Genomic DNA, 18,992 nt, shown 5'->3' on the forward strand with positions numbered 1-18,992 from the left:
GTCAGTCTACTCATTTACTAACTTATATTGCACTAAACTCCCAGTATGTTTGAAGCTTTAGCCTGCACTCTATAAACCTGTTGTTTCACATGACCTGTTGACCTCAAAGGTCAACAGGTGTTGCTTCACATGCTGGCCCTGAAACAATTCAACAATATTTGGTAGTTGTGATATGTTGGATACATAAAGTCATGCATCTACAGGATAACTTCATTCTTACAAAAAAAAACATTATGACGGTTATAAAATTCACAACATGTGAGATTCCTGTGCAACAACAAATTGTGAATATCTCAACCTTGCAAAGGACGGGTGTTTTTCAGGCCTTCAGCCCCATGCATATTGTGCAGGCATAGAGAATGGAGGAATTATGTTGCTCCTATGGGCATTGAGTAAATAATAGTCATGTGCTTTTAGTCAAGCTGTAATCATTAAAGTCACAATCCAGAAAAGTAGCATTGTTAGATAGATAGATAGATAGATAGATAGATAGATAGCAACTTTATTGATCCCGAGGAAAATCAAGTGTTATTTCCTAACAAAAGAAATGTATCATATTAGGCTTTCAATGTACAAAAAACAGGTCCAAAACCTGACATTAAAAACCTCTTTCTCCCATTCACAACCTATTAGGCTACATGTTTTGGAGTCTTGAAATGAAACCACAAAAATTAAAGTTGTCATGTGCCTATTTCTGTTGGCAGACATGATTTTTAGGTTTGTGTTGATTCTGTTTTGTATAGTCACAGTTTGCTGTTGGACTGTTTGTCAAAGTCCTCCTGCCCAACTGACAGAGCAGCGCGGTTTGTCACATCTTGAAGAAGGCAAGCAAGTGTGACATCCGGCACGGTTATTATTTATTTATTTATTCATTTATTTACTTACTTACTTACTTACTTACTTGCTTACTACTTACTTACTTACTTATTTATATGAATATTGTACAAACTAGCCCTGGGGTCAGCAACCTGCGGCTATTCAGCCCCTATCCAGTGGCTCCCTGTGGATTTATAGAAATAGAAATGAATAACTGTTTTTTGTTTACATTTTCATTTCTATTCATCATTGTTGTAGGTCTATAGTACGACGGTACGACGGAGTATTAGGGCCACATTGAGGAAAAAAAATAAATCAGAGATTTAGAGAATAAAGTCATAATATTATAAAGTAGTAATTTTATGTGACAATTTCTTTTTTCAAGTAAAGTTATTACTTTACTGATATTACGACTTTTTTTCTTATGTTATGACTTTATTCTCGTAATATTACGACTTTTTTTCTCGTAAAGTTATGACTTTATTCTCGTAATATAACAACTTTTTTTATTGTAAAGTTATGACTTTGTTCTCGTAATATTATAACTTTTTTTCTCGTAAACCTATGACTTTATCCTCGTAATATTACGACTTTTTTATCGTAAACTTCTGACTTTTTTCTTGTAATATTACGACTTTTTTTCTCGTACACTTCTGACTTTTTTCTCGGAATATTCTGACTTTATTCTGTAAATCTCAGATGTTTTTTCCCTCAATGTGGCCCTAATACTCCGTAGTACATTTGCTCTTTGGCCCTCACTGCATTAGACTTATATATTATATGCTTAAACTATAAACTATGTTACCTTCATCACAATGCTCAATGTTTTGCGGCTCCAGACAGATTTTTTTTTTTTTCCTTTTGCCTAAAATGGCTCTTTTGATAGTAAAGGTTGCTGACCCCTGTACTAGCCAGTCTGAACCACACTCCACACCAGCTGGTGGCGGTAATGCAGCAATGAACCTCAGAAGAAGAAGAACATCCGGGTCGGTCCGGGTCACCGTCCAATCAGTATCGACTACAGAAGTCATCGTCCAATCAGCATCGACTCAAGAAGTCATCGTCCAATCAGCATCGACTCAAGAAGTCATCGTCCAATCAGCATCGACTACAGAAGTCATCGTCCAATCAGCATCGACTCCAGAAGTGCCGGGCATATAATCATAACCTCTCATGCTGATGCTGTAACGTTGCTACTGCTGAGCAACACTGAACAAGAGGTAATAACTGTAAACACATTCACCCGAGGACTACAGACGGGACCATACTAACGTCAGTCCCACACAGCAGGTATGAAGTCTGTCTGCCTGCAGTCTGTCTGGTGAACTATCAACTATTAACACTTTAATGAGAGAGACCGTTAGCCATTAGCATTTAGCCTGCTAGCTAACTCTGCTAGCTTCATTCATTTAGCCATAAAGCTAACTAGTGTAGCATACTAACAAAGCTAGGCTGGACATGACAATAGTCTAAACACGCATCTAATTTGCTCTTATCAACAATTTGAAACTGCCTTTCAGACTGTATGTTTAAGTAAGGTGAGTGTGTAAACTAGCTAGCCCATGTGTTAGCATTGTGCTAACGCTAAACTAACCATGACAACCACGGTGCTCCATGCGCGCGCTGCTGCTGCAGGTGTCATCCTATTTATGTCAGCTGTCAAAAGATGTCATGGTACCTGTGTGTGTCTAGGATACACGTTAGTTTGTTTGGCATGTACTATATACTTGTTGCTTTTAATGTGAAGATTTATGGCAGGGGTCAAGTCATAGACTGTATAGACTTAAAGCAGCAGTAGGCGACATTGGAGCAAATATGATTAAAACAAGTCATTTTTTATAAAACGGTCACTATATCCTGTCAGCAGTGCATGAGATGGGTAAAAAAAATTGTTCCTCTGTGTCCTCCGGTGCTCCTAATGGCATCTGTAGGATTTCACAGACTGGAGGAAAACAACCAATCAGAGCTGTTCTGGAGCCTTGCCGTCTCTGAGCAGCTGTCAATCACTCGCAAACTCCGATCAAACAGTCAAACTAGGCAGCGCTGATCGAATATGAATCAATATTCTGTACAGTAACAGAATATTTGTTAATATTTGATCAGCGCAGCTTTATTTGACAGTTTGATCAGAATTCACAGGCAATTGACAGGGGCCTCCGTTGAATGAACAGCCAATAGGAACGCTCTCTCTCTGAAATGACCTGTGATTATCCAAAGTCTCCCGTCATGGGGTAGAGTTTTTAAAGCCTGAAAACAGAGCCATGATGAGGTGCAGAAGTCTAATTTTCTTTCGGAAATGCAAAAATGGTGCCAAAAACATTCGGCTTACTGCCACTTTAACCACATGCCGTACAAACTGTGAATTAGCTATATGCATCTTTACATAACGTTACAGTCTATGTCAAGCGGTGAAATGAAACACAGTAGAGACTCTGTGAGGGGTGGAGGTCAGCTACTGTATATAGAGCAGCAAAAACTAACATGGGTTAATCAATGTTTCCTGTGATAAAGTAATCCTAAGCGAATCAGTTTTGTTTCTGATGTGTCCATGTACATTTTCTATTTCTGTAGTCTCAATTTAAACAGTGTCCTGCAATTTCGTCTCATTGAATTACACAAAGACTATCAGATATACGTCTCTCCATAACCAGTGTGTACATCTTTCTGTTAACAGGAAACCAGTTCAGTGCTGGCTGTGTTATCCAGAATATATAGTACACATAGAAATGAACACTTGAGGCAGACAGTTCAGGCATTTTATGAGTGCAACAATATTTATTCCACATAAGGCAAGGTGTCGTATGTTTTTTTTAAAGCAAAGTGGCCGAGTACCATTTATGTACAGGTCATCATCAAAATATTGCTTCATCTGTCAAATAAAAATATTCTCGGGTGACTCGCTGACACGTTTTTTTGTTGTTTGCTCTGTACTCCTGCGTGTAGCTAAGACAATGGTTAAAGTAACGTTCTTACATTTTAGTTAAATATGAAGTTGTTTACTATTAGTAAATCCTTCCTGCTTAATTCTTCAGTCAGTGACTCCTTGAAGTCTACAACCCACAAACATCAGCGGACGCTTTGTATACTCCCTGGTGATGCTCTGCCAGGCCTGTACAGCAGCCATTTTAATTTATGCCTTGTTTCTTCTGTTGAATTGAGGTCAGGTGATCTAGTCACTAACATTGCACTTACCACTTTTCTGAATGTTAGGGGTCCTTGTGTTGTTGCATCTATATAAGCAGACAAAATTGGTCTGTTTAATTCTGTATTCATCCAAATCCTTTAACTTTGTTGTTGTATCCATAAACATTGTTCACCCAGTATGGGTATGAATGCTCAAATCGAAGCTTGAAGTTGTTATTTTAACTCATAGTCATTGTTTCATGTCAAATTAAACGGGCTGGAGCACAGAATTTAAACAAGAAAGAAAAGCTGTGTCGCTGTCTAACTAGTTACAGACTTAACACATTGTACTGTAGCTATATTCAGTTGCAATCCAAATATACTGTCTTTGTATTTACTCACACACTCTTCTTCTCTTTCTCTAGAGGTATGGATGCAGAGGGTTTCGGGGAGCTGCTGCAGCAGGCAGAGCAGCTAGCTGCCGAAACAGAAGCAGTGTCAGAGCTGCCGCATGTTGAGAGGAACCTCCAGGAGATCCAGCAGGCGGGGGAGAGGCTTCGATCCCGCACCCTGACTCGCACCTCGCAAGATGCTGCCGACGTCAAAGCGTAAGTAATGTGTCCCATGCACACAGGGTTATGCCGCGCAGTCAGAAAATCTCTGTTGTTCCGGTATGTTCCTGTATAGTGTTCACAAAACCATAACAGATCATAATACAAATCCATCTGCTTCTGTAAGATAAACAGTTGTCTGACATTTTACATTACTTCTCACCTGCTGCTGTTATGTGCCCTTTTTATTCTGGTAATAATAGTTATATGTTTAAAATTCAGTTTTTTTATCTGGCGGTGACATTAAAAGCCACATGATATGTTGTTTTCCTGATTGAATAACCTTCTTCTAACCCTGGAAATCCATATATTTGTAATACCTTTCCATAGTTGTCCTAGCTTCCATACTGAAGATTTAGATTTTGACATTTAAAATATAATATTTAGAATCTTAAAGTGACCATGGATAATATAGTACTTAGTATAACTAACTGCCAAATCGTTGATGAAATGTAAAGTGCAGCAGTCCTTAAAAATAATTTTCACTGATCCCCTTTGGCACATCTGCACAATACAGGTTTATTGTTCTAAGAAATACAGTATGTAAGATGAAGTTTCATTGAGTCATGTTTAACAGGTTCAATCTTTTATTAATACCATTTATTTTATAATCTGTTTATTTTCCTCAGAATGTCTCAACAAAAACAAACCCTGTGTAATTTGTTTGGAGCTGACATGATCTCTAGCCAAGGGGGTAATACATTGGTACCAGCAAAGCCTCTTGTGCCTCTAGTTGTCGAGCAAAACTACAGTTCATTGTCAGTCTTGCTCTCAGTTTAGTCCTTCCATTTCAGTCATTAATTCTCTGCCCCTCTCTGTCTTACTCTCAGGTCAATCCTCCTTGGTTCCAGAGGTTTAGACATCTTCCACATTTCTCAGAGGTTGGAAAGTCTAAGTGCAGCAACCACTTTTGAGCCCCTGGAGCCAGTCAAAGACACTGACATACAGGTATGAATGACCTATTAGGCCACGAGTCCAGCTTTGCAGTCTTATGGCACTTACACAGATTGTTTCACTAGAGAAAGAATGTATATTGTTTCAGATATCATAACAATAAAGATGAAGGGTTTTCCTCTAAGAAACCATCTTTGGCTGAGTATACAGTTCAAATATTGGCTTGCAGAGAGATTGCATTAACCAGATAACCAGGAAATAAAATGTGTTTTTGGGCCAAGGTATGGAAGGAAACGTTAATTAGCTACAGATGATCAAATCTGTCTGCAAAATGTGTTCAGGTCTGAAAAATGTCTTTAAGTTTGAAATTTGTCACTAGGTGCTGGCAGGGGTGGAGGTTCAAGGGGTAACAGATGTACATATACACAGGCACCTCAGTGAGATTATTGTTCCCATGGAGAGATAGGCTTGCAGTCTGACCAACGGGCTTTGTTTTTGTGAACGGTTGAGACGGGTTATTGCATGGAAGCTGTACTGATGAGCCTTCCCTTGCTTTTTTTCTTCTTTTTTTTTTTTTTTTACACCTGTCTTGAAGTTACTATGTGGAGACAGTAACAGGAGTAAGTCTCACACAGAATTCAAGGTTCACACTGAACTGTTCCTGTAGAGTTGCACCGAATATAAAAAAGCTTTTTGTCCACTTTTGTTCCCTTTAGTACAAATGTTATACATGACACATAATACATGGCTCGGAAGGCTCCGCTGTGATTGTGTTGAGCCAGTGTCAGAGAAACACACCTGAACTGTGTCGGAACAAACTCTTGTCACATTTGTAGTTAGTTTGTACTTTGTCATGTTTAGTCAGGCGTAAGAAGGGCATGGAGTTGTATGTCGGAAACTAAAAAAAGGTTTACAATGTTTGGCTGGTGGGCAGCTTTAACTGTGAAGCACGAGTGGAAGTGTTAGCATTAAAGGTCAGGTCGGTAATGCTGAGAAACTAGCAATGGTATACTAGATTTTAAAAATGATCCAACCGAAAAACCCAGCCCAGTGTTGCCAACTCTTTTCCAATGAAAGTAGCTGGCGGCACTAGCTCCAAAAGTCCCTAAATCTAGAGAGAAAGTCGGCAACCCTGCAGCCTGCAGCCTGTCTGTTCAGGCCTCCCTCGAGAGCCACTCCCCAAAAATTATTATAAAGAATGTAGACAACAAACATGGCTATTGTTAGTACTCACAGCTGTTAAGCCAGTGCACGGACAGTGTCCGTGTAGGTAGACAGGCAGAGAGGCCATTTAATCGGGCCGAATGAAATTATTGGACTGGTTTATTACAGCCCTGCGACAGCCACAGATACAAGATTTTCTTTTCTTTTTTTTGTCAAAGCATTTGATTTATTGATTGCTGTTGGGATGTAATGAGAATTTCAACAAATATAACAAAAAATTAGGGCTGTCAAAGTTAACACGATAATAACACGTTAATAACACGTTAATGCAAATTCGTTTTTAACACCAATAATTTCTTTAATTCATTAACGCGATCGTTCTTTTGGAGGTTGTAGCGGGCTCCATTTTAAAACTAGAGTGAAGATACAGGTATCACATGAAACCAACCATTTCATACTAGCTTGCCGAGAAGGAGGTTAAATAAAGCTCCAAACTTTTCACCAAATTTTGGCGAGGAAAAACTGTCATGGTCATTTTCAAATGTGTCCCTTGACCTGAAAATGAGGTCTATGGGTACCCACAAGTCTCCCCTTTACAGACATGCCCTTTTTATGATAATCACATGAATTTTTGGGCAAGTTATAGTCAAGTCAGCACACTGACACACTGACAGCTGTTGTTGCCTGTTGCCCTTGAGTTTGCCATGTTATGGTTTGAGCATATTTATTATGCTAAACACAGTACCTGGGAGGGTTTCTGGACAATATCTGTCATTGTTTAGTGTTAATTGATTTCCAATAAAAAATATATACATATGTTTGCATAAAGCAAGTATATTTGTACACTCCCATGTTGATAAAAGTATTAAATACTTTACGAACCTCCCTTTTAAGGTACATTTTGAACAGATACAAGATGTGTGATAAATTTGCGATTAACCACAATTAACTATGGACATTCATGCGATTAATCACGATTAAATATTTTAATCGATTGACAGCCCTACCAAAAATGTATTTGAACCAGCACTACCGCCCTTGGCTTTAACAGAAGCTTAACTTCCCTGACTCCATTACAGTTCCAAGTAGAGTGGATGAGAAAATGCTAAGTGTGATGAATTGCCTCAAGTGATGTCCCTTGAGTGTCGGTTTTCGCTAAAGACTCCAAGCTTGAAAAGGAAATAAATCTGTGGGTGTGGAGTTAGAAAGAAGTGAGCTTAACAGTCCTCTGCCCGCTCCTCATCTCTGTTTGAGGCTGGTGGCCTGAGGGTTCATTAGTCGCTACTAGCATAACACACCCAACACTTCATTGCATTGTGGGTAACGTAGGTTTTAACAAGGACAATATCTCTGGTTCTACTGCATTGATTTTAATGCTTAAAAATGTCAATCATGACTCTGACAAGGTTATAGAAGTGCAATTCTAAATCAATGGGTTACTGAAATGGTTTAAGCATTTACTAATTAGTGGTGTTCATTTTGTTAACCCTGCATAATGCATAATCCTTTACAATGTGCCACTTGTAACGATTCAACAAGGATCTGTACCTTGTCTTCTGCTTTTTCTTCAACTTGATACTGCTTTCCATTCAACCTCTCTTCTCTTCAGCTTACCCTCTCTATTCCTCTGGTTTAGAGAAGATGCTGTAATTCACCAAGCTCCATCTTCATCCCTTTTTTTTTAACCCTGTTTAATGCCGTGTCTATAACTGTTCATTCATCTCTCTGCATCCCTTCTATTTTCTCTGACCTGTTCAGCCATAGATGTAACACCAGTTTGTCTCAATCTTTCTTTTTCTCGCTCTATATTTTGTTTTTTCTCCCTCTATTGTTGTCCATCTTCCATTCTTTTACATTTACTCATCTTTCATTTCTTCTTGGTCAGCCGGGTGTATGCTAGCCTGGGTGGGTTTGACTGACTGACCGACTGACTGACTGACTGGAAGAGCACTTAGCTTCTGGCAACGTGGGGACACACACACACATACACAAACACATACTTCCTCTCTGCTCTTGCTCTTATACACTTATTGGTTTGTAAGAAGACCGGACATTACAAAGTTTCATTTCAGAAGAAATGTGCGATATCTCATTCAGTTGAATAATTACAGACTGTGTAATAGACAAAACATTTGAACAACCAAAGTGCAGGAAAGAGGTCAGGATAAAATGCAAGTCAGTTGAAATAGTAGCATTGTATTGGGGCCTGTATATTCAGTAATATTTTATGTGAATGATTATTAAAACAAATAGCATTGCTTTCTGAAAAAGAAGAACTAATTGCTGAGTGGCTCATTCAGCCAAGAACACAGTAACAACTACCAAGATATAGTTCTGATAATAACAGGGTCATAGACTAAATGCAAAATGGGGCTTTAACAAAGCCTCCAACATCTCCATTTCGTCTGCCTTTCAGTGGTACAATGAGCCTTTTGTCCTGACAATATTTTTAACCTTGGCTGAAGTCAGAATATTGTGATGCTGTACTTTTTACTGGACCGAATTCTACTGAAAGGTATTTCTAATATTTGATGTTCCTCATGTACATACATGGATGAACAAAAATATAAAAAATGACTTGCAACACCACAGACTACGTCCTCAAATATGACAATGGACGTCTCTCCAGCACGGTGTCAACAAAATACAAAATTATTATTTTCACAGAGGTAGTATTTGTAGTATATTGCATTACAAAGTATAGGGGTTTCTACTTCACTCAATGTATCTGACTAGCTGGCCAAAACAGGTGATTAGTCATCTAATAAGCTGGCTGCTGATACTTTGGGAATTCTCTTTTAATTAACATCATGAGATGATATACAAACAGTTTACTCTAATAGCAAATTTTCACTAATTGTGACTCTGATCTCACTGGGTGGGTTTGGCTCAATGACAAGGAGCCCAAACAAAAAAAATGATCAGACTCGGGAGGGCCGTTGAGCAAGAAATAACAAAACAACAGGGAAAGCTTGTGGTGAATTTTGTTGTTCTGATCAACACAGAGCCACACTGCAGCTCACTTCTCTCCCTCATACAAATCTCCATTTAACATCCTTCTGGGAGAGTTGCAGTCAGTTTACGTCATCAAGTACACCGAGGGGAAAAGAGGTTAATTGGAGTTGAGATATTACAAGACAGCAACACAATACATAGATATTACAAGACGGCAACAAAATACAAAATTGACATACTACGTGTACGACAAAAGGCAACAGCAACACTTTCAGTAAAAACAAACAGTAATACAGTATTCTTAACACACCGACTCTTACAACCGACTCTTACACATTCCAAAAATCATTTCACCATAAAGGCATTGGTCTAGTAGTAAATGTTGGATATCAAAGGAAATTCTCATACTGTAACTTACTGATAAATGCTAGTTGAAAATAGGTAACTATGGAGTCAGATCAGTCTCAAAATGAATGAAAGCACACAGAAGGATTCACAATATTTTGTGATTTATATATAAATGATTCTCTCCACAAAAATATTTTTTCAATGCACACAAAAATAGTTATCGTTGTATATAAATGTAAATAAAATCCACATATACATAAATATTTATTGTTTTAAATACATGTAATAGAAATCCACAAATTATTTGAACAAAGTATTTGCAATTTTCATCAAAAACATGTTAAGATGTTACATTTATATACAAACTGTTTGTATTCAAATTGCAAATATTTTTAAATACATATACAGAATTTCTGTATTCCTATTACATGTATTTAAAACAAAAAAAATATTTGTGTGTGCATCAGAAATATATTTGTGAACCTTATTTTTTTATATGTGGATTTTTTTTTACATTTATATACAACAATAACTATTTTTGTGTGAATCGAAAAAATATTTTTGTGGAGTGAGTCATTTATATATAATTCTCAATATACATTTGTGAATCCTGTGTGCATTCATTAATACTGAGACTGATCTGACTTCATAGGTAACTAGATACAAATAAATCTCTGACTGAACTGTCGGCGTCCGAGTTGTGGGTATTGTGGGTAATGTAGGGGCCAGGTTTTGACAAGGAAGATGTAAGCATGAAATCAAAGACACAACGTCTGTGGTTTAAACTGTCCCACGTTATTCCTACAATGTTATTGAATTGCAATGCTAAATCAGTGCAGTACTCTTTTAATATTGAGGTATATAGGGTTGTGCAGATGCACAATGATTTTAGGGATCGATGATGTTCAGAGCGATTGTCAATAGCCGATGCCTTTGCCAATGTCGAGACGATATTTGTCTCTTTTTCCCATTAAAGCTTCAGTAGGCAACAATTTTTTGGCATCATTGGGCAAAAATTCCATAATAACCTTTCAGCATATTGTAATTCAAGTGTTCTGAGAGAAAACTAACTTCTGCTCCTCCTCATGGCTCTGTTTTCGGCTTTAAAAAATCCAGCCTGTGACGGGAGACTTTGACCAATCACAGGTCATTTCCGAGAGAGAGCGTTCCTATTGGCTGTGCTCCGGCCATGTTAGCGGTGCTTGGTATTCCCTCAAGAGATCCATGCACTACAAGATGTTTCTGAAAACATTTGAGGCAAGAAATAGGCATTAACGTAACATGATATTGATTCATATTTGATCAGCGCTGCCTAGTTTGACCGTTTGGTCGGAGTTCGCGAGTGAATGACAGCCGGCTCTCATAGACGGATCGCTGGACGGCTGATCCCTGATCAGCTCCTACTGGTTGTTTTCCGCCGGTCTGTGAAATCCTGCAGATGCCGTTAGGAGCGCCGGAGGACACAGAGGCACATGATATTTTTTTCAGATTACGTGTTTCATGTACTTCTGTCAGGATATAGCGAATGTTTTATAAAAATATATTTTTTTAATCATCTTTGCTCCAATCTCGCCTACTTCGGCTTTAATGTATTGAATTATTATTATTAGTAGTAATAGTTAAAGCTATAACAATTAATTGATTAGTTGTCAACTATTAAATTAATCACCAACTATTTTGATAATCAATTAATCAGTTTGAGTAATTTTTTAGGGGAAAACTTAATGTGGATATTTTCTGGTTTCTTTACTCCTCTGTGACAGTAAACTGAATATCTTTGATATTGATATTGATGTTGTGGACAAAACAAGACATCTGAGGATGTCAACTTGGGCTTTGGGAAACACTGATCAACATTTTTCACCTTTTTCTGACATTTTATAGCCCAAACAACTAATTGATTGATCGAGAAATAAATCCACAGATTAATCAATTTTCGATGAAAATAATCGTTAGTTGCAGCCTTAGCAGTAGTATTTATATTTAATTTCCCCATCATAGTTTCACGTCGGCATCCCCCACATATAACCAACACTTGCAACACCGACACACACACACACACACACAAACACAAACGCACACGCACACACATACACCAACCAACTGACTGGCATTTAAGCAAATACCTGTGCCGTTAAATAGGCTTTGTGTTAAACATGGTTTGGAAATATAGGCCTAATGTAAATGGTAGAAAATGAAAATAAATGTCTTCCTTCAGTAGAGTGTGCAGCATGTCCCTGGTACTGAATGGAGTTGAGTAGAGATAGAAAGAACACATCACTTCGATTCAGCCTAGCTTGTCTTTCATAGTTGTAAATATAACTTTCGTAAATATAATTCTATTTGTATATTCTATAATAATATAATAATACAAACATAATAGACTGTACTTGATCGTTGTTTTAAATGGTCATGGGATCAGAAGAGTAGTGGATGTTGATAGACAGGACACAAAGAAAATACATGCCGTCAGTGTGTGGGAATGTATGTCTATAAATGTTTGTGTGTTTGGCACGATTGAGCAGATGCATGCCTCTGCCATTCCTGTGTGGATCACACATGTACTGAGGGAATTGATGTTTGTATGATGTGTCTGTATGTATGGCTGATCACAAATTCGAGAGGATCTTACTATATAACTTACTATAGAAGGCTATACAGACACAGAGTCCTAGATTTAGGGCTTCGTGGATGTGGGAGTGGCTAGTTATGTGCAGACCACGTTTCTAGACTACATGCATTGGTTTGTTAATTTAGGTTTTCATCCTCATTGTATGGTTAAAACATGGATACATTTATGTCTCACCCCATTCAGATTTCTCTCCTCAAATGTAGAGGAAGCAGATGAGTAAACTCCATGATTTTTTCCTCCTTGTCCTAGTCACTATTGTTTGTACCGTATGCCACATAGGGTTTGGTGTCATTTGAATTTGCAGAAACACATTAGGTTCCAACAGGAATCTGAAAATGTAAAGATAAAGCATGTTTCTTAACCAAACCACCCCAGTGCTGGACACCCAACCCGACACATCTATGTACAGATGTACAGACCACCGGCTGTCACCACTTACTAGACATTTTTACAATTAAATCCTTGTTCTATGCTCTGCCAGTTTGGCACTTGTATCGGATGTTCTGTGTTGGTAATTGTCATTGTTGAATCGCTTTGGGTTGGTATTAAGCAATTCTGGGTTATTTGTTTTTCTATGTCATAAAATAATTTATGCAATGGTAAACAAAGGAGGATAGAAATATATAGAGAGGCTGAAACCAAGAGCAACGGGGAGGTAAAAAGCAGCTAAAGAGGATGGCAATCAAATGAAAAAATGGATAGAAAAATGAAACTGTAGAAGGCGGAGAGCAGTGCTGGTAGAAAAATGGCGACCGGCTGCAATTTTTTCTGTCTCTGTGTCCTCGTCTCACTTTTCACTGTTCCATCTTCCTCTGCCAGGGCTCTCTCTCTCTCTCCTCTTCCTCACCTCACTACTTTCAGCTGGTGCCTCTGCTTACTCTCCTTTTCTCTTTTACTTTACCATCGTTCCTCTTTGGTTTTTCCTCCCTCTTCCCATTTACATCCTTTCTCTCCCTCCCTTCCTCTGCTCCTGCCCTCCCCAACCCCTTACACACACACACACACATATCCCTCAGCAGTGATGGCATGCGTTCAACGGATGCAGTTGGCTAAGCCTAGAGCATCTGCTGAGATAGACGAACACTACTGACATAGCTTCACAGAATGTGTGTGTGCGTCGTGCACAGGCTCCTTGTGCTGCGTTTGCATGCCTGTATCTGTGTCAGTCGCGATCGATTGCTGGCATACAGCGTCTCTCTGTGTGCTTATGAATGAACGTGTGTGTCTAGCGTAGATTTGGCTGCACGTGGATGCGTTCACTCTCATCTCGTCTGCGCTGGCCTGCCCTGCACATATGAATGCGGCTGTATGGCATGTGCCTGTGTGTGCCATGTGCACAAGACTAAAAGTGGAAAGGTGTGTATATTAACATGCTTGCTTTGTGTGTGCGGTAATAGTAGGCCTGCATATAGGAATACCCCCCCCCAACCCCTCACCCCCCTCCTTTTCCCACATGTGCCTCCCAAACCCTTCATTAACTAAACATGACCCTTAAGAGCATGATTAGCCTCATTTCAAGACAGGATGTCGGAAGCCATCAACCGAGAGGGAAAAAATCCATTACTATAATTGCATTGAGCTGAGGGAGGGAGGAGGAAGGGAGGGAGGAAAGGAAGGATGCTTAGATGGATAAAAAAGGAAGAAAATGAGGAAGGGAGGAGGTGGAGGGCCATGATGCTGGGATGAAGTGAAGGAGGGATAGAGAGAGAGGATGGAAGAGGAGTACTGAGGGAGGGGGGTGTCAGCTGATGGTAGGACTGATATTCTATATGAATCCATAGTTCCTTCTCATGGTTCCCCCCTGTGTCTGAGCGCTCAGTTGGTACGGCCCTCCGACAATAAAACCACCTCCAGTGAGTCTTGATGTGGCACTTTCACTCGGTACTCCGGCTCACGCACAAGAGTCACTGTCCTGCTTTCCAAACGGGGAAAGGCTGCAAGCGAAAACGCCATGCCGGCTCGACAGGGCACAGGGAACACGCCCCAGCATGGCGGCCACGGCTGCTGCCCTGGCGCGGCAACACAGAGGGATGGAGAGGCAGAGGGGCGAAACAGGTCTCCCAGGCTGTCAGAGCCCAGATACCTGGGCACAGACAAAGAAACGAAAAACTATTTTTTTACTCTTTCTTGTCTCATCCTGTCTTCTCATCTGTCAGTCTGTCTGCCAGGCAGGCAGGCGCTGAGCATGAGTGAGTATTGCCCGTACACATGGATATGCACACCCACTCACTCACAGACAGGCATGTGCTTTGTCTGACACACTTTTTGTCACCTGTCTGTCTTTCCCCATCTCTTCCCTGGTTGTGCTACATTGTCTGTGGCTGTATGGAACCCATGGTCATGATGATGATTGTATAAAATGATTGTTAATGGTTGGAGGCAAACATCACTGTTTCAATATATCTACACAAATGTTTATATATGCTGTAGTACTTAACGTATATATTATATATTACACAGGAAGTGAAGGGTGTGGTTTCTCACACACACACACTCGGGCACTGGTCGGCTCATTGTGTCATGGCAAATGAGGACAGAGAGCCTCCCTTTACTTTCACGATGACTGGCACAGAGAGCATCATTTCCCCTTTCACTGCTCTTTGACTGTGTCCTTATGTAGCCTTTTAGATTCCTCGAGACCATGTATCTCTACACCGTATTTCATAGTGTGTAATAAGCCAGATCGAAAGGGTGAAAAAAAATCAGACTTGCTGATTTCCCCTGAACATACTGTAAGATTGCAGTCAGACGCAGACAGTGTGACTATCTTGACCGAAGGCTAATAGAATGAGGGCCTGACTGTGTGTGCCGGCACACAGAGTGAGCACATGCGTGCATGTTAACATGCGTATGTGAAGACACACACTTGCACAAAATGTCGAAATTTGAAAGGATCGATTTTCTTAGATATGGTCATGTTTGTCTCTTAGCTTACAATAAGGTGTATTTTTAGAGGCGCAGTCGGATGCCTTCCGTTCTTCATATCTGCACATTATAGCAAAAATTAGAGACAAATTTCCATCAGTTGTATTTTCAAATAAAGACAGGCAAGCACTTGTCTTTACCTAGTTAAGCTTTTATCGATGCACATCCGCCATTTGTATTTAACAGCATTGGAGTATTTCCTGATTTATCACTAATTATTACATTTTCTGTGGCTGTGTTCCTGTAAAAGCTTCTGGGCTGTCTGGCCAGCAGACTGTGGGTGTTCAGTGGGTTGCAGATCTCTGAGGATACACAATACAGGGGTGGGGCAACTGAAAACGTACATCTTTAGATACACCTATTGCCCAGCACTAAATTGATCGTTGAAAGTGATAAGCATTTGTCTCCTGCCAAAATGTCTTCTTTTTTTCATGGCTCTTTAATATGACGCATTTTCGATATTTCGTGTTTATTTTTACGATTTGGAAACAAATACAAGGAGGAATTGAATCGTCGACAGTGTTAAGTCAGAGTGAAATGCTGGGTGCATTGTGTGTCAGACTAAATAGCATGCCAAGTCTTTCAGCCGTTTAGTGCAAATCAAAATTACACAGGAGTTGTGACGTTGGCAACAATGATGCTGGGCCTATGTGATAAATCTCTGAATTTAGTAAATCTGGACACAATCCTTAAGGGGGAACTAATATCCTAATATCTCACAATTTGAGATCCATTTCTTTCATAAGTAATACCTCATAAAGAGTTCTTTGTTCATTTTTGTTAGAAGTAATATCATCCTGACGCTAACTTTTTGAGGCGAAAAGACTATTTCTTGTTAACGTGAAGAGTATTTGCATCTCAGACAAATGGGAATTTTGGCCACAGCTGTTGGCTAAGTTGTCAATTTACATTTGGCACAAAAAATGTTGTATAGGCAAAGCCGTTGGCAGTGCGAGTCCAGCTGGCAACAGGCAACAAAATGACAGCGATGAAAAATCTTTTCCTCCTGTTGTACGTCAGTTGAACCAAAAACGCTGAGGCGACTGCCCAGCAGAGTTATATAGTGTTGCCCAATGTGCCATCATATCTTTAGAGACCCCCCCCCCCCCTGCATGTTTCTGGAGAAGATGACCATCTCATTTCATCTCCCATTTACTGGAATACCAATCACAGTCATCACCAATGACTAAATACAGTGTCATGGTCTCTTGTAGTACACATATCCCATAAGCCATCTGTTACAAATATTCTATTCTATTCCTTTTTCCAGTGCAGCTCTCCAGTGAGCGTTGACCCGAGCTCTCCTCTGGTTAGAGTGGTTAAATATAGACCTATTCTCAGCCTCTCCTGGGAAAAAAAGGGAGATGGAGAATGAAAAGGAGAGGGAGGGGGCGGGCGGAGGCAAGGGTATGAGGAAATGGACCAGAGGGGTAAATGGGCAGGTTGGTGAGAGAGAAACTTAGTTTCCTCTTTAATTGATATAAATAGGCTAATAGTAAGAAGCATTTTACAAGACCAAAAGCATTTTCGGACCAAACGGTTCTGGGAACTCCCTCAGAAGAACTGTCACTAAGTATGGGTCATGATTTTCGAATAGTCATTAGGTTATAAAAAATCTAATAGTTTATGCGACAATCGTCTTGTCCTAAAAGATATATTTTCGCTTGTTTTCACCGTTGCAGGCGCCACCTGGTAGTAATGTAACAATCTTCGAAGAATGATCGAATAGTTCCCAATGATTATCGAGTAGTATTTTTGCTTGAAATGCCCATCCCTGCTGCCCACTGGGGAGCTCCCCCCGAGACCTACATACCTTCAAGGGCGTTTTTCTATTTGCATTCGCAAGCCAATAGGAACGCTGAAGTGACGTAAGCCGGCCGGCGCTCGCAACGTTCCGCAAGTTCTCTTAGCTGTTTTAGTAATATAAGAATAAAGAAACAACTCTGTTACATCCCACAATCATATAAACACAAACAAAATAGCCGTCGCTAAAGTATCTTTTGCGGTTTCAGTTTGAATCGGCTATCGTTCTTCTGCTCAGTGAGTGTGCTTTGTGCTAACGCGTTAGCTCGCTGAGCAGCACTTCTCACTGAAATAGGAGCTATAAAAGTCCCTTAAAACAGCGTTCCATCGTTCCTAGTTCTTGCTGTGCGGACACAATAAAAAGGGGGGTTCTTAGAACTATGTTCTTTAGTTTCAGCTTTCTTCATGGCAGATAATGTCACGTCATGCAACTGTAAAACTAAAAGAAAACGGTGCTTGGCAAACAAGAAGACACTTCTGATTTCTGCCATGATGTCAGCAGCTTACAAAGAAAGAAAACTACTGTTGTGTTAGGACACCAGTAGAATTGTCCCACTACATAAAAACTCGCATTGGAACGAATCTTTGGCTCACATTCTGCTTTGGTTTTGAATAAAAGATGTAAAGAAGCTTGACTGGTCTGGTCTTTCTCTGTTAGTGCTACTTTGTGACCTAAATAATTATTCTTTCTTAAATTTGAAGGCACATTACTGACCCATTTAGGTTTCCTTCTCTTATCAGATGCTAGTACGTCATCTTCTTCTCTTTATTGAATATTGATAGTTTAATACATTAAGGCCAGGTTAATTGGCCCAGCCAGATCATACATTGTCTTTACACTTTTCTAGCATTGGTGAGTTTTCAATGCAGTAATTATTAGTTACTTTGGTACTGACATTGTTTCAAGAAGTTATTAATTCTCACAATGAACCTTTTGTGCATCCAATTTGGGATGGAGGGATGAGAGTGAAAGAGGAGGAGAGGAATGCAATGACAGACAAAGGTGAAGACTGAGAGCTCGGAGGGAAAGGAAAGGAAGGAAATGAGACTGAAGTAGGCAGAGCAACGAGCAGGTGGGGGGATAAGGAGGGACACAAGAGAGAGGTGATGAGAGAGGAGAGATAGAAGGAAGAGGGAAGCCAAGAGCGCCCACATCCCTGTAGAGCAGAATGATCTCCAGTTGGCTTTGAGAAATGGTATGTCTCTCACCAGGTGCTTGCTCTTCAAGCTAAAAGGATCGTACTTACTTCAGACGGGAAGACAGATGGTGCTAAAAATGTCATCAGTGAATTAAATTGCTATTATCTGACAGAGGGAACAACTTTCCACCAACTTAAGAGACTATTATGTCAGAGGTTGAAGGCCGATGCTTATATAGACTCTAAAGTGTGATTTATGCTTTGTCTGCACGGACAAAGTGATGTCACACGGCAGGTTTTCTCCTGTCTGTGCACATCCACATTTTTCTAACTGTATGGATGCTGAAGGGCGGAGAAAATGGAGAACTTTGAGGAGCTTTGAGAAGAAAATCTAAAAGTATAAAAGATCCAGACGTTTCCTCGTCATGAGTCCACCTCAGCTTATGTCCGTGCGACCGTCCTTGCGGAAAGTATAACCGTGGCTCAAGAATTCAACTTATCGCAGGGCTTTCTTGCATAATGAGGAGCAGTGGTATTTTCCTTTACATCTCAGGAATGTAAATTTGCACATCGCAGCTCTCA

At 39.8% G+C, this 18,992-nt stretch overlaps 1 protein-coding gene across 2 annotated transcripts in view; it reads left to right on the forward strand.

Moving 5' to 3' along the window:
* The first annotated feature begins 1,939 nt into the window (after window positions 1-1,939).
* Window positions 1,940-18,992, forward strand: part of nup93 (nucleoporin 93) — a 38,367-nt gene continuing 21,314 nt past the window's right edge. For both annotated transcript variants that reach the window (XM_037766769.1, XM_037766770.1), the window contains exons 1-3: window positions 1,940-2,106; window positions 4,365-4,547; window positions 5,381-5,498. In XM_037766769.1, coding sequence (XP_037622697.1) covers window positions 4,369-4,547; window positions 5,381-5,498 — 297 coding nt within the window. In that variant the 5' untranslated portion in view covers window positions 1,940-2,106; window positions 4,365-4,368. The remainder of the gene's footprint in view (window positions 2,107-4,364; window positions 4,548-5,380; window positions 5,499-18,992) is intronic.

This window comes from Sebastes umbrosus, chromosome 4, assembly GCF_015220745.1.
Source record: "Sebastes umbrosus isolate fSebUmb1 chromosome 4, fSebUmb1.pri, whole genome shotgun sequence".
Lineage (NCBI taxonomy): Eukaryota > Metazoa > Chordata > Actinopteri > Perciformes > Sebastidae > Sebastes > Sebastes umbrosus.